The following is a 14,687-nucleotide window of genomic DNA, read 5'->3' as shown; positions in this document are numbered from 1 at the left end:
CGAGACTAGTTTATTCAAACTTCGCGGCACTGGCTTTTATGCAGTTCCATTCCCGCCCTCTCCAGGCGGAAAATGACGTCAGAGGTGCATTACAAAAGTCTCTTCCCGCGCGCGGGCTTTCTCCCCTTGCTGGTGAAGAAGGCCCAGCGCCAGTTTGGGGCTGGTCTCTCTGCCGACGCGCGTACCATTTTGTGAGCCTGTTCGCCTGCATAGAAAGTGGGTTGTCACACCTTCAAGATTAGATAGAGATTTAAGAAATTGATTGGGTGGAAGTCCAGTAGGAGAGTGTGAATAACGGAGGATTGAGCAGGGAGGTGCACCAAAATTCAGGTATATAGTGACCAGCATGGGCATAAAATTAAAAACTGACCAACACAACTAATCTGAACCTGAATGTGAGGACTTCAACCATTGCTGTAAATATTATTTCAAATATGTATTATCCAGAAACCAGTTATAGGCATGCAGCATGCACAAATTCAACTTAACTTTGAAGGGCACACATTTCCATATTTTCAAACTTCATCCTCATGCAAAACGTTTCAGTACTCTTGACCCCCTCCCAGTCATACTGTCTGTCATGGAGATCACCTGATATCTTCAGGGACTTAATCTGCTTCTTTCAGCAGTTTTATCCAGTGCTTATTTGCATGCATTCAGTCCAAGAGCAACCCTTTGCCCCAAGAGAAATCAATTCAGAGGCGTATGTAATGACAGGACCCATCAGCATCAATGAAGTACTGAACCAGCCTTGATCTAACCCATTCATCGATTAACTATTTTTTATACCAAAACAGCATCCAACATATTTATAGCAGGTCATGTCAGGCTTGAGCTGGGCAGTTAGGATCTAAAACGGTGCACTTATGGACATAAATATATGAAAACAAACTGTGGTCTATAAAATGATCTAAAAAGATGAAGGTATGGATGAGAGCAGAGAGGTGCATGAGGAGGAGTATTGGTTTTGGTGGAGTGAAAGAATCAGGACAATACCTCCCTTTCGGGCAATGAAAGCTCAAGTTCCTTTCAATGCCTAAATTGCTGCTTTGGCACAATGGGATGATATAAAGCAATGCAGTGGAAAAGAGGTAACTGTGATATTTTCTGCTCGATTGTGATTTTGATGCACAAACAAAATTCACAATTAAAACACTTAGAACTATAACTCAAACCTATCAAGCTAGATCTGGGAAGGGCAATAAAAACAAGGTGCTTGCCATGTGCTTTGAAGGTCATACATTTCAGCTACAAATAAGTTATTAGAAGACAAAGGGCTAAATGTGTATAAAAGCCTCATTTACTGTTGGCTATAATATTACAACTGACTTTATAATGATGAATCACAGAGGGCAAGAGACTCAAAGACTATAAGGCAATGCAATTATTTGATGCTACATACATTATGCTGTGACCTGGTCAACTCCATTTTCTAAGCTGCTTGAAGTGGAGGCAGTAAATGAACCCAAGGTAGTTAAGACCACCTCTTAGACGTACAGTGTTATTTTAACTGAAGCCACACAACGTCATCTCTTATAAGCCAAGTTAATAAGTTATCACTTGGAAAGAAGTAAATACAAAGCAAATATTTCAGTGAAGGTAAACAAGAAATACTACTTATTTACTCAACTGAAACTTTGGGTTATTAATAAACTCATTTTGCTTGTCTCATTTCAATTAAAATGTTAACAGCAGGTATGATTTTCTTCATTAGCAAGATAAAAATTTTGCACTTATGAATCTTCATTTAATAATTATTCATTGGAAACATTCAAATAACCCTCTCAACAAATGACCTGTTCATTATTGGGTGGCTTTAGTCAAAATGATGGTGGATGTGGAGATTGTGTTTAACTACCTTTACTTGTGTTCACTCAATAACTCCACATAATGGTGAAATAAGTGAACACACACACACACCAATAGCTTAAAGTTCAAAGTAAACTTATTATCAGAGTACATATATGTCACAGCCCTGAGATTGATTTTCTTCTGGGCATACTCAATAAATCCATAAAAAATAATAAAAATAAATGTCACTTTCCTATGAGCACTGGACTATCGGGACATTAATTCATACAGAATAAAACTATTAACCAAGGCATACTCACTGAAAGTTTACTTTTTCAACTTGAAATCTGGTTTCAAAAATTCCCGATGTCAATACTCTGCATCGTAGAAGGTCCTTCAAAAGGAAAAATATGCCACCATGAGAGAAACCATCTGTAGCTATTGTTACGAGAATACACATAAAATTAAGATGTTTGCTGGCCTGGGCTAGCATCAGTGGCATCAGCAGTTGGTCTGCCACCTGCCCTCAGGGGAAGGAGAGATAAGGAACAATGGAGCAGCGTCTGGAGATGTGTAATGAAGGGACAGGGGAGAGAGAGCTGTCTGGAGCGGCTCCCCCCTTTGAACCCTGAACTGTTTGAAGTGATGGACAGGCGATACCCCAGCAGGGGGATAAAAAGGGACAGGTTCGCTAAGACAGACACACACGCCACCCGAGGTAACGAGACCCTGGAAGCGGTGCGCTTCTCACGAGTGGGTGAGAAGTCCCAGACAACAACAAGGGTGGAAAGGTACGATCAGCGGGAACCCGGTGTGTGTCCGCCCTTGCCTGGGTGCCGGGTTCACTGCAGAGGATCGACCGCATCTGGAGGAGGGGTCACAGTCGGTGACCTCAGGTGACATCACCAAGGACCTGCCCAAAAGCTGTTTGTGAGCCATCCCGCTGGTCTGTGAGTGAAGCCGTTCTGAATGATCAGTTGTTCCTATTCTGTCTCTCTCCCCCCACCTTGTCCATCGCCATGGCAACGATTACTGCGAACTGAACTACAAACTGGACTGAACTTTGAGTCATTTTGAAATTGGTCATTTAACCCCTAGACAACGATAGAGCTTGATTGATGCTGTTATCTTAATTCTGTGCACATGTGTGGTTATCATTGTTGAATTGTTGCATTTATTATCCTTTCGATTACTGTGTTGCTTGTCTCTTTAATAAAACTTTCTTAGTTCTAGTACTCCAGACTCCAACTGAGTGATCCATTTCTGCTGGTTTGGCAACCCAGTTACGGGGTACGTAACATAAGTGGGGGCTCGTCCGGGATTTTGAACGCTAAATTTGGGACGGAGTAAATTGATTGGGTTAAAATTCCCGAAAGAAAGAAAAGACAAACAGCAGAAATGGAGGTTGAGGAATTTATAAAGGCGCCGACCTTGGAGGCATTAGAGGATGCCAGGAAATCGGAATTGATAGCTGTGGCAAAACGGGTGAATCTTGCTAAGGTGAAGTCGACAATGAGGAGAGAGGAGATACACAGAGCTATTGTAGAGCACTATGTATCTAAAGGTGTGTTTCCCCAAGGTGAGCTGGGGGTGGTGTCTATTGAAAAACCTGCTGGAGACGCGGTACAGGTACAGCTTGAAAAACTGAGACTCGAGCACGAGTTCCGGGTACGGCAGTTAGAACACGAAGAGAAGCAGTTAGAAAGGCAGGAGAAAGAGAGACAGTTAGAAAGGCAGGAGAAAGAGAGAGAGTTAGAAAGGCGGGAGAGAGAGAAAGAGGTAGAAAGGCAAGAGAGAGAAAGACAGTTGGAGAGAGAAGAGAGAGAGAGGGACAGGCAGTTGGAGAGAGAGGAGAAACAGAGGGAAAGGGAATTTGAGCTGGAGAAGTTAAAGATAAGGGCCGAGCAGGGGCTCGTGCCGAACCAAGGTGGAGGGTTCCGGGCGACCCAGGAGGTTAGGCTGGTTCCCCCATTTGACGATACCGATGTGGATCGGTACTTTCTCCACTTCGAAAAAGTAGCTATAAGTCAGGAATGGCCGAGGGATAAGTGGGTTGTCTTACTTCAGAGTGTACTGAAAGGGAAGGCCCAACAAGCTTACTCCGCCTTATCCGCGGAAGATGCCCAGAAGTATGAGGTGGTGAAGGAGGCCATCCTCAGGATTTATGAGTTGGTCCCGGAGGCATACCGGCAGAGGTTCCGGAATGCGAGGAAGCGGTGGGACCGCACGTATTTGGAGTTTGCTCGTGAGATGCAAACATATTGTGAGCGTTGGTGTGCCTCGAAAGGGGTAGAGGGGGATTATGACAGACTGCTGCAACTGGTTCTGATTGAGCAGTTTAAAGGTTGTGTCCCTGAGGGTATGAGACCCTACCTCGATGAGAAAGAGGCAGCCACGTTAGCCGCAACTGCTAAGTTAGCGGATGAGTATGCGTTGACGCATAAAATGAAGGTTGCCCCGAGTAAAGGCTACCAGAAGGGTAGTCAGGACGGCGGGGAGAGTCCGCCGGAAAAGTCAGAAAGTAAGCCGGGGACTAGTGAAAAGGATAAGGTAGACCGGGAGCAGCCTGGTAGGAAGTCTCCTGGGGTCGTCTGTTATAATTGTGGGAAAGTCGGACACTTTGCGTCCAGGTGCTTTGCCCCAAGGAAGGAGACGGGGAAAGGAAAATCGGAAATTTTGAATGGCTGTATTGAGCTGTTAAGCGAACCGCTAGGGAAGGACAGGTCTGAAAAAGTCCAGGAAGGGCGCGAGAGGTTTATCTCGGCCGGACTGGTGTCAGTGAAAAAGAGGTTAAAACCAGTTCCAGTGCGGATCTGGAGAGACACGGGAGCGTGTCAGTCACTAATACTGAAGAGTGTATTAGAGTTTAGCTCAGAGACCCAGACTGGGGAGGTAGAGGTCAAAGGTGTTGGGGAAGGGACAGAGTCAGTCCCTTTGCACCAGATACATTTACAGAGCAACCTGGTCTCTGGACTAGTCACGATCGGGGTGAGGTCCGAATTACCGATGAAAGACGTGGAAGTCTTGCTCGGTAATGACATCGCCGGAGGAATCGTGTTCCCAGTCGTGAGATTGACGGGTCAGCCTGCCAGCATGGAGGCCCCGCCCGCGATGGTGAATTTGGCTGAAACATTTCTGCCAACCTTGTATGAGACAGGGTGTAGTGAGATAAGAGGTAGTGAGGGAGCTGGGACGGACGTAGCAGTAGCCAGGAAAGAATTTGTGCAGACGCAGGAGCGAGACGAGGGGCTGATGGTTTTGGCCGAGACCGCTCTCTCTGACACAGCCTTGACAAGCTATTGTGCGGATAAGGAGGTGCTAAGGAAGAAAGGGAAATCAAGTACAGCATCCGCAGATGAGGAGTGGGGGGTGGTGCAAAAGAGTTATGGGGATGAGGTTTTTAACATGGCCCACGAGGTACCCCCCGGTGGACATTTTGCGGTGCTGGAGGAAACAGTTGGTGGAATCATGAAAGAGATTTACCGGCTGCCCAGGGGGAAGAATGTTATTGATCATGACCGACGCGAACTGAGACGGTCACCGGCTTTTGATATGCTAACAAACCTAGTCGGTGTTAGCGTGGAAATCAATGAAGCTAGGGGCCCCTTGATAAGAGGAAAAAACCATTTTGAAAAGATTAGGATGGGATCGGTCAGATGGGAGAAGGCTATTGTTTTGGCCAGGTCTACTGATAAGGTCTCTCCCTTAATCCCCGAAGGAGTAATTAAACGACTCGCACCCATGTGTTTGATTGTCCCGAGGAAATGCAAAGAACTGGGACGTTGGGTTATGTCGGTTACAATAGGGTGGCCAAGTAAACAACACCCATATTTTTTGAGTAATTCAGTGACTAAAGGGCTGATGAACACAGAGGTGTGTATTGGCAATTTAACACGGCTGTCTGAAGCCAGCGTGATAGTGAGCCTTGGAAAAAATGAATTCGGCCACACGAGAGTCACTTACCTGGGAATTGTGGTGACACAGGGGCAGCTGGCAGTGATGCAAGCTACAGTGCAGGCTATCGCTGACCTCCCAACCCCGACAGACAAGAGGGCCCTCAGAAGGCTCTTGGAGATGGTGGGGTACTGCAGGAAGTTTTGCAATAACTCTGCGGTCAATACCCGTCCCCCTCCTACTAAGCCCTTGCGAGAGAAAACTGAGTCGGAATGGGACGACCCTTGTTATTGTGGTCCGGGACAAAACCAAATGAGAGGTTACATTGGTCGCAATTCATCAGTGTTTTTGGCCACTGTGAAGTTTGCTGAGTTGGAGCCTGGTCTAAGGGATTATTAATAACACGTGTAAAAGGAACAGAAAATGTGATGACTGTCTGTCAAGGTGTTGACAGCTTCAAATTCTCTGTATTAGCTAAATAACTGTTAAAGATGTATATTGTGTATGTATCAGATAATGTAGTCATGTTTGTAATTTTTACCTCCCGGTAAAAATCCTTAAAGGGGGGAAGTGTTACGAGAATACACATAAAATTAAGATGTTTGCTGGCCTGGGCTAGCATCAGTGGCATCAGCAGTTGGTCTGCCACCTGCCCTCAGGGGAAGGAGAGATAAGGAACAATGGAGCAGCGTCTGGAGATGTGTAATGAAGGGACGGGGGAGAGAGAGCTGTCTGGAGCGGCTCCCCCCTTTGAACCCTGAACTGTTTGAAGTGATGGACAGGCGATACCCCAGCAGGGGGATAAAAAGGGACAGGTTCGCTAAGACAGACACACACGCCACCCGAGGTAACGAGACCCTGGAAGCGGTGCGCTTCTCACGAGTGGGTGAGAAGTCCCAGACAACAACAAGGGTGGAAAGGTACGATCAGCGGGAACCCGGTGTGTGTCCGCCCTTGCCTGGGTGCCGGGTTCACTGCAGAGGATCGACCGCATCTGGAGGAGGGGTCACAGTCGGTGACCTCAGGTGACATCACCAAGGACCTGCCCAAAAGCTGTTTGTGAGCCATCCCGCTGGTCTGTGAGTGAAGCCGTTCTGAATGATCAGTTGTTCCTATTCTGTCTCTCTCCCCCCACCTTGTCCATCGCCATGGCAACGATTACTGCGAACTGAACTACAAACTGGACTGAACTTTGAGTCATTTTGAAATTGGTCATTTAACCCCTAGACAACGATAGAGCTTGATTGATGCTGTTATCTTAATTCTGTGCACATGTGTGGTTATCATTGTTGAATTGTTGCATTTATTATCCTTTCGATTACTGTGTTGCTTGTCTCTTTAATAAAACTTTCTTAGTTCTAGTACTCCAGACTCCAACTGAGTGATCCATTTCTGCTGGTTTGGCAACCCAGTTACGGGGTACGTAACACTATCTAGAAACATTACATCTCTTGGTACATTCAAGGGTCTTTATGTACGCAACTACATCTGAAATAAAACTAAAAGGGCAAAAGCCTTGTACTGTGCCGTGCTAGAGCACAAAGTATTGATGCATACATACAATTGCTTGAGTTTTGAACAGCACATCAAGTAACATAATTTCAAAATAATGTATAAAAGCAATTCAGTACTTTGCTTCAACAGCCATCCTTTGGTGTTGGATAATAGCCAAATACAATTAGATTAATCTTTGGAAAAAAGATTTAATATGCCAAGTAGGCAGTGGACATCCTGAACAGCTAACGAACAGCTAGGGCACTAATATAGGAGTGAGACAAAAACACAAGTGATTGGATATTGGGATAAAAGTTTGGCAAGTGCATTTAATAAAAATAATTTTAGGAATGAATTTGTCTCATTTAATTAGCTACTGTAAGTTGTGATAACAATTCAGGCTACTGCACTAACAACTCAGGTTTGAAGATTCCATCTGATTTTTTAAAAAAGTGTTCTTATTGACTTTGCAAAACTCAACTGAAAGATTAAAAATTAAAACTACTAAAGAAACAAAACCAAAGTACTATACTTGCAATAGGTTGATAATAATTCTGACTAATTTTGGCAGCTGATCTCTATATATCAGACTAGACACTCTCAGGCCAAACAATGGAAAACAAAACACTGGTGGAAAGTTTTAGGATCTGTTGTGAATTTCGATGTGAAGTTACATGCCCCAAATATTTCATACAAGTTATTTCAGACTATCATTTCCATCTACTCCTATAGGAAGCCTTATCAATCAAGTTACTATTTGCTTAAAATATAAATTCTGAATTTCAAGCATGTGCTCTTTTCTGAATATACTGTTCAGGACAAGTCACTGCCTAAATTATTTTGCTCCAAATCAGTAAGCTAACAGCTATGCATTTTCCTCTACGATTGCAAATATTCTCGCTTTTTTAAAAAGCTATCTTTTTGAAACTGTAGAATTTTTACTTCATTGCAAACACATTAGTGTGGAAAGATTAGCACTATTTCAGCTCAATATTGACTTTGCAATTGATCCCACATTCTTACTTGTAATACTGCTCATAACAAGCATTGTTTCGATAGCTTCAATTATTGGGATGAGGGCCAGGTTCAATTTGGTGCTGTGTGCAGTTTGCACGTTCTCCCCATGGCTGACAGGGTTTTACACTGTGCACTCTGCTTTCCTTCCACACCCCAAAGATGTAGGTAGGTTAACTGGTTATTGTAAATTGCCCATTAATGTAGATAAGCAGCAGATAACTGGTAGGCATAAAGGGCTAAAAGCAGAAAAATGAGGTATGTATAAATGAGGTCTTTGCTGATCAGGGCAAAAAGAGTTCATCATAAAGAGACTGAAATAAGTGTTTATTTTCATATGCATAGTCAGATTTTTATGGTTTGAATTTTCTCTAAGGTACTGTTAACATGGTTTGAAAAGGAGTTAGATAGTTGGATGATGAGAGTATTAGAGGGTGTAAATGCAAGCAGTGGAAAGTGCACTTACATTAAAGAGTTCACGTGGCAAAAAGATTAACTTGCAGTCTTGAGAGTGTGAATAACCATTACACAATAGAATTCTGCTTTCATTCAATTTAGACCAAAGTGTATCCGTACTATTGAGAAGTTATCTACTTAACTTAATGGCAACTTAAATTTCAAATGGAAAAAAAAACTCATGTGGATCAGTGTATCTCATGTGTATCCTAGGTTTGAAAATAAATATCTTTTCACAGCAGGCTCCTGTCAGCATTAGTTTCTGCTACAATGTGCAAGTAAATGTCATTATTGTGACCAACACACTAAATATAGAGATTCAATTTCATAATATTGCACCAGTGCAATACAACTTCAAACGAGACTAATTAGGTTATGAACTTAATGTGACTTAATGTGGCTAATAACTATTTGACTGAAATTTAAAACTTACATGCTCATTACACGTACCTTCACCATAGAAAACAGATATGATTTTAATGCCACGTCTGTGTGCAAATCTGGTTAAGATGCAGCATTTAACTTATTGATTTATTGGGATTCAGAATGAAGAATACTGAAATCATGCTTGTGAGAGAGACTTAAAAATGTTTTAAAACCTACAAATGAAGTGAAAATAATGGGAATTTTGTTCCAGTGCATTCAATCTGTTAACATAGATCCAAGTAAAATTTGCATGACACTTCTCATTGTGAATTTATACAAACTCTTATGACTGCATGAAGTGTCAGAGAAATTACTTCTGTAATTGGTGCTATTTCAACTTAACTTCTAGACAGCCAACACTCGGGAGTTCTACTGAAAGGTCTCTAAAGAGTTAAGCTCTCTCTTTCCAATTTCCACAATTGCTGATTCACCTGCTGAGTTCTGGCAGTATTTCTATTTTTATTCTAGCTTTTAGATTCCAGTTTTTAATTTGTTGATCTAAATTGCTAACTCCAATGGGAAACAAAAAGATTTAAAATTCTCCACATTACAAAGTTTGATTCCAGGAATGGTTGGGTTAAGGACACTGGCTTCATGAAATCCAACTAAACACATCAAATACATTTGCTTGAAAATATCACATCACTGTGGCCAAAGTTTTATTCCTTTTTAAGTATTTTAACATAATTATTAATTGAACTGATGCTGGTCAAAAATATTTACCATTAAAAAAACGAAAACAAAAGTTAAAGTATGAAGCTTTAACAACTTTGCCTCTCATCCTGAAACATTGCATATTAATGAAGACAACTTAAAAGTGCAATATCAAAGCTGCTTACCTGGTCTGGAGGTATGTAGTCACTTTGTCTGACTATGTCAATCCTGTCTAGAAAGCTGCATAAGAAAAAATGTATGGTTAAGATGAGTAATAAGGGGCTGAAAGTAATAAGACTGATTTAAATAAATCACTCTGCAATGATATTCTAAAAAAATATTAAAACACATTTCACTGTGTGAAAGCGCATTGTAATTTCCTATTTCCCCCCCCCCATTTACTTCTTTTGTGTAATGGAGGGGCATTCTGGTGCTCTATAATGGTAGAAATAAACCCACAAGTTTTGAATCTTGGGAAAAATGAGAATTCTTGATGAATGGAATGACTTGTTACTTGTTGACAATATTTAGAAAACATTTGTTTACATAAATGGTCATGTGCATAGAAGTTGAATGAAATACACAAAGGGCTTGAAATAATCTTAAATATTAATTACCATGGCATGTAACATGAACATCCAGTATTGATTCAAAGCAAATAGAATCTAATGATATTTGCAAACCCTTATATTGTATGAATATGCACTCAAATTCTAAATAGTGATGCTGTGAAAGAATCAGCAGTGTTTTTGTTTGGCCTAGGAAACTACTATCTATTCGCAGTCAATATTGCTCTTACTCACAAGACCCTTTTCCTTGACATAATTGGTCATTAATCCTGCTCATAAAGTACATACAAGTCATAACCAGCAGCCTTCAGTAATCAGCACCATTTTTGCACAGGTTAAAACACATCAGGAGTTCAGAGTTAAATGACAGATCTGCTTACAGATATTTCAGAGTTATAGCTTTAAAGACAAATCTTACAAAAACAGGAAAGACTTTGCCTTAATATTTCAAGGACAGAACTTCAACCTAGGGGGTGAAATATTCTGGTCCCTCAAGCCTGCCCAGCCATTCAAGATGATCATGGCTTTTCTATCTCCTCTGTGCCAGATCCCCATAGTCCTGATCCATAATTTTTCAAAAACTCATCAACTTTCACTTTAAATACTTCTGAATATTTTATTAAGTGAATCTTTGGAATTCTCTCCAAAGCAGGAAAACAAGGGACAACTTCTGTATCCTGACAACTGAAAGATATCGGCTTTAATTAGAGCATCACAATAAAAATACAACGGGCTGTTTTCAAAGAAATTTAAGTAGACTGGAAAAGAACCTTCCATTAATCAGTTGGAATTCTGTAACATTCAATATGCATTGCAGTTGTCATTTTTGACTTGATGCCTTATTTATTTAATATCTGAACTGCTTTAATTTAATTCTGACTACACTAAAAGCAAAGATTTAAGATTTCCCTACAGTTCCCATCATACCTTACAACTGATTCAGAGACATGCTGCAACTTTGCTGCTCCATTCACTACTCTGTTGGTTGAAAACATTTCTTATAGGTCGGAAATGGATTAAGTTTTAAGAATTTGCTGCATCAATGATGAATCTGAGTTAGTGTGTCTCCCAAACTGGTGGCGAAGAAAAATTATGCCAACTCAATATGCCAGTAAAATTCCAATCAGAAAAATGAATGACTATAATGTTCTGGTCATACAGCCATTTAGTCAAAACAAGATTGTGAGTGGTATGGATGCGTTTTACATAACCATTTTAAACGGTCAGGCAGGCATAGTTAATATTGTTAATGCTTAGTTAACAATATCAGCATTCATATTGAGTAAAAGCAAAGCAATGCTGTCTAAAGTGTTTGAATTCACAATAAAATCTAGTGCTATATCAGTAGTAATAAATGATGTGAAGCAAAATGAGCCAAGGCATTTCTTGGGAATATTACCAAGTAAAATCTGCTAAACCATGGTCAGATACAAGTTTTATTAGTGTCAAAGGAAGCAAGCGCTAGGCTGGCAAAGTGGCTTAAAGGGAGAATCCAAGTGTGTGTAGCCTAACCAATGACAAAGGGAGCAATAAAAATATAAAAGGCTCGCAGGGGGTTTAATAAAAGACAATAGCAAAATAATATAGTTGATTCTTGCACCTAATTTCCCAAAAATTAAAAGCTTGATCTTTCTGTACAGTCACACAGCAGGTATATCAATCATATCTGCAAGCAATGTGGATCTGAGCAAGACACCCTGTCGGGTACCTCAGGTTTTTTAATCATGGATACGGACATGAGAAACATGACATGTACATATATTACAAATTTCAAGGAAAACTATTAGAGCTGAAAAGTAGCCCTATGAGAGCTACTTGCAAAGAATTTTATAGCATATAAACAGACTGCCTTAGCTACCACCCATCTTCTACCTTAATTCATCTCCCTGTAAATGTGCTTAACTAGTTTCCCTGAAAAGTATGTGCATTTTACCCATTCCATGCAAGTTCAACCTTTCACTGAAGATCACAAAGCTTCACACAATACAACTTTAATGACTATTCACCTTCAGAATATAATGTAACCAAGATTGAATTGCATTTAAATTTAAAAATTGGCCAAAGGGGTCAAGATGCAAATACTTTAAATAAATAACATAACTTGGCCATTCCCCAGAACCTCCAAGGATTGTAGACTTGACAAACACAAGATATGGCAAATGTACACTTACTACCTTAGACACACCCAGAAACAGGGAAGGAAAAACCCCAAACATTTAAACATGCAATATGACCAAAGTACACCTCTAAATTAGTTGGTATAACCTAATGAGTGAGAACATATTCAAAATTCAAAGTAAATTTATTATCAAAGTAGATATATGCCACCATATTCAACACTCAGATTCATTTTCTTGCAGGCATACTCAATAAATCCAATAACCAGAACAGAATCAATGAAAGACTGCACCAATAAGGGGGACAACCAGAGTGCAAAAGACAAAATATGCAAATACAAAAAGAATAAATAAACAATAAAAATAGAAGACATGAGATGAAGAGTCTTTGAAAGTGATTGCAATGTCACTATTACACTGCAACAAAGATTCTGGACTGTTCATTTTGACTGTATCACAATTATGATACCCAAACCAGTTTCAGCTACATTTAAATAGGACCTTTATTGTATTAAAATTCCCTGTACAATGGACCAACATACCAAACAAAATCTGACAAGTATTATTAGAGAACACTAAAATAGATGTCTAATAGCCTGTGTCCTGACGAAGGGTCTCGGCCTGAAACGTCGACTGCACCTCTTCCTAGAGATGCTGCCTGGCCTGCTGCGTTAACCAGCAACTTTTATGTGTGTTGTCTAATAGCTTGATCAAAAGGTGGGTTTTAAGATGCATGTATCTCAGAGAAGCAGAGGATGATTGTGTATCTTGTGCACCTCCTACAGAGGTCAGCCTTGGTAGCTTAAGTCAGGATGTCAATGGGTTAAAACTTAGGAATGCCTGAAGGACTGAAAACAACTTAAATGAGTTTACAGAGATGAGGAGAAACAAACCCAGTGAGGGATTTTAAAACAGAATACTGATTTCCAAATCAAGCCTTCATTTCGTAGTAAAGTAGGTTGGGGCACAGGGATAAAAGGTAAAGGTACATTGTAGCAGAGTGATTACATAAAGTCAAGCTTGTTAGAACCGAATCAGTAAAACTGGAGTTATTGAAGCCTATACAAGGGAATACTGCAGAAACACGCATATAATGATATCAGATGTGGAAATATTTGGGTTCAATACAATTAAATTGCAAATAACCTTGATAAGTTTTAAATAGTTTATAGGGAGAATAACAAAGTTGGTGGCTGAATTATGGAATTTGTATTTGGTCTGAACTAGTTGTATTAATGAGAAAATGTAGTCAAATTAAGTACCATTCACTTTGAATGACAGTACTGTATGGAAAAGGTATATGAATGTTCCTGAAGTGTTGCACACTAACATGATTACCGTATCATATGCTTTATAAATTAAACAAAATGTTTTCCCAGCAATAAAACACTTCATTTAGAAGTATGCTTCTTGAAATTTATCATTGTCATGCTGGAAACAATGTATTGAGAGTCCATAATTTGGTTTCCTTCTTAAAGATGAGCACCTTTCCACTGTCAAAACTGACCCTCTTTTTAAGAAAGGGTAATTATTGAGAATCTGTGTCCATGCGGTGGGGGGGGGGGTGATGTCACGATTCAATTACTGCTGTTAAACCTTTAAAAATAGTATTACACTGAAGAACTAATGAATGAATTAAAGAATTTTCCAAATTTACTGTAAAATTTGAAGCAAAATTTCTAAGCAGGAAACTTCAAACACTCATTTAGCAATTTCCTTGAAATAGGGACAGCTCATTACAATCCCACAAGAAGTGAAATTTACACCAACTAAAAATAAGATGAACAGCAGTATTCAGATAAGATCACCAACTCCAATAAGAATAAGGCATACAGTGCCTTTGTAAAAGTACTTAGCCTCCAAACCTTTGTTCACATATATGAATATTACAACCAGGGATTTTGATCTATTTAACTAAGAATCTTTATTTGTAAATCACATCCCCCCTTTTGCAGCAGAGTTTAAAAAAAAGAAAAATGTTAGCATGAGAAACTAAACTTTCAAAAACTGAGATGTCTGCATTTCAAAAGTAATCACCTCCTTTGCTCAGTACTTAGTGGACCACTTCTCACAGCGATTACAGCCAGTAGTCATTTTGGATAAGTCTATTAGCTTTGTACAATGTGATGGAGCAATATTTGCCCATTCCTCCTTGCAAAAATGTTCAAGCTGTGCCAGATTATTTGGAGAGCGGCTGTGGACAGCAATCTTGAGATCTTGCCAGAGATGTTTGATTGGGTTAAGGTTGGGACTCTGACAGGGCCATTCAAGG

General features: G+C 40.3%; 1 protein-coding gene across 2 annotated transcripts in view; it reads right to left on the bottom strand.

The window, feature by feature from the left end:
• The window catches only part of gnas (GNAS complex locus), a 353,499-nt gene that overhangs the window by 16,064 nt on the left and 322,748 nt on the right, over positions 1–14,687 (bottom strand). For both annotated transcript variants that reach the window (XM_063041591.1, XM_063041592.1), the window contains exons 6-7: positions 9,915–9,969; positions 2,112–2,185 (exon numbers count right to left, since the gene is read on the bottom strand). In XM_063041591.1, coding sequence (XP_062897661.1) covers positions 2,112–2,185; positions 9,915–9,969 — 129 coding nt within the window. The remainder of the gene's footprint in view (positions 1–2,111; positions 2,186–9,914; positions 9,970–14,687) is intronic.

Source organism: Mobula hypostoma, chromosome 2 (assembly GCF_963921235.1).
Source record: "Mobula hypostoma chromosome 2, sMobHyp1.1, whole genome shotgun sequence".
Classification (NCBI taxonomy): Eukaryota; Metazoa; Chordata; class Chondrichthyes; order Myliobatiformes; family Myliobatidae; genus Mobula; species Mobula hypostoma.
The sequence above is the reverse complement of the archived record's forward strand: the minus strand, read 5'-3'. Positions and strand labels throughout refer to the sequence as shown.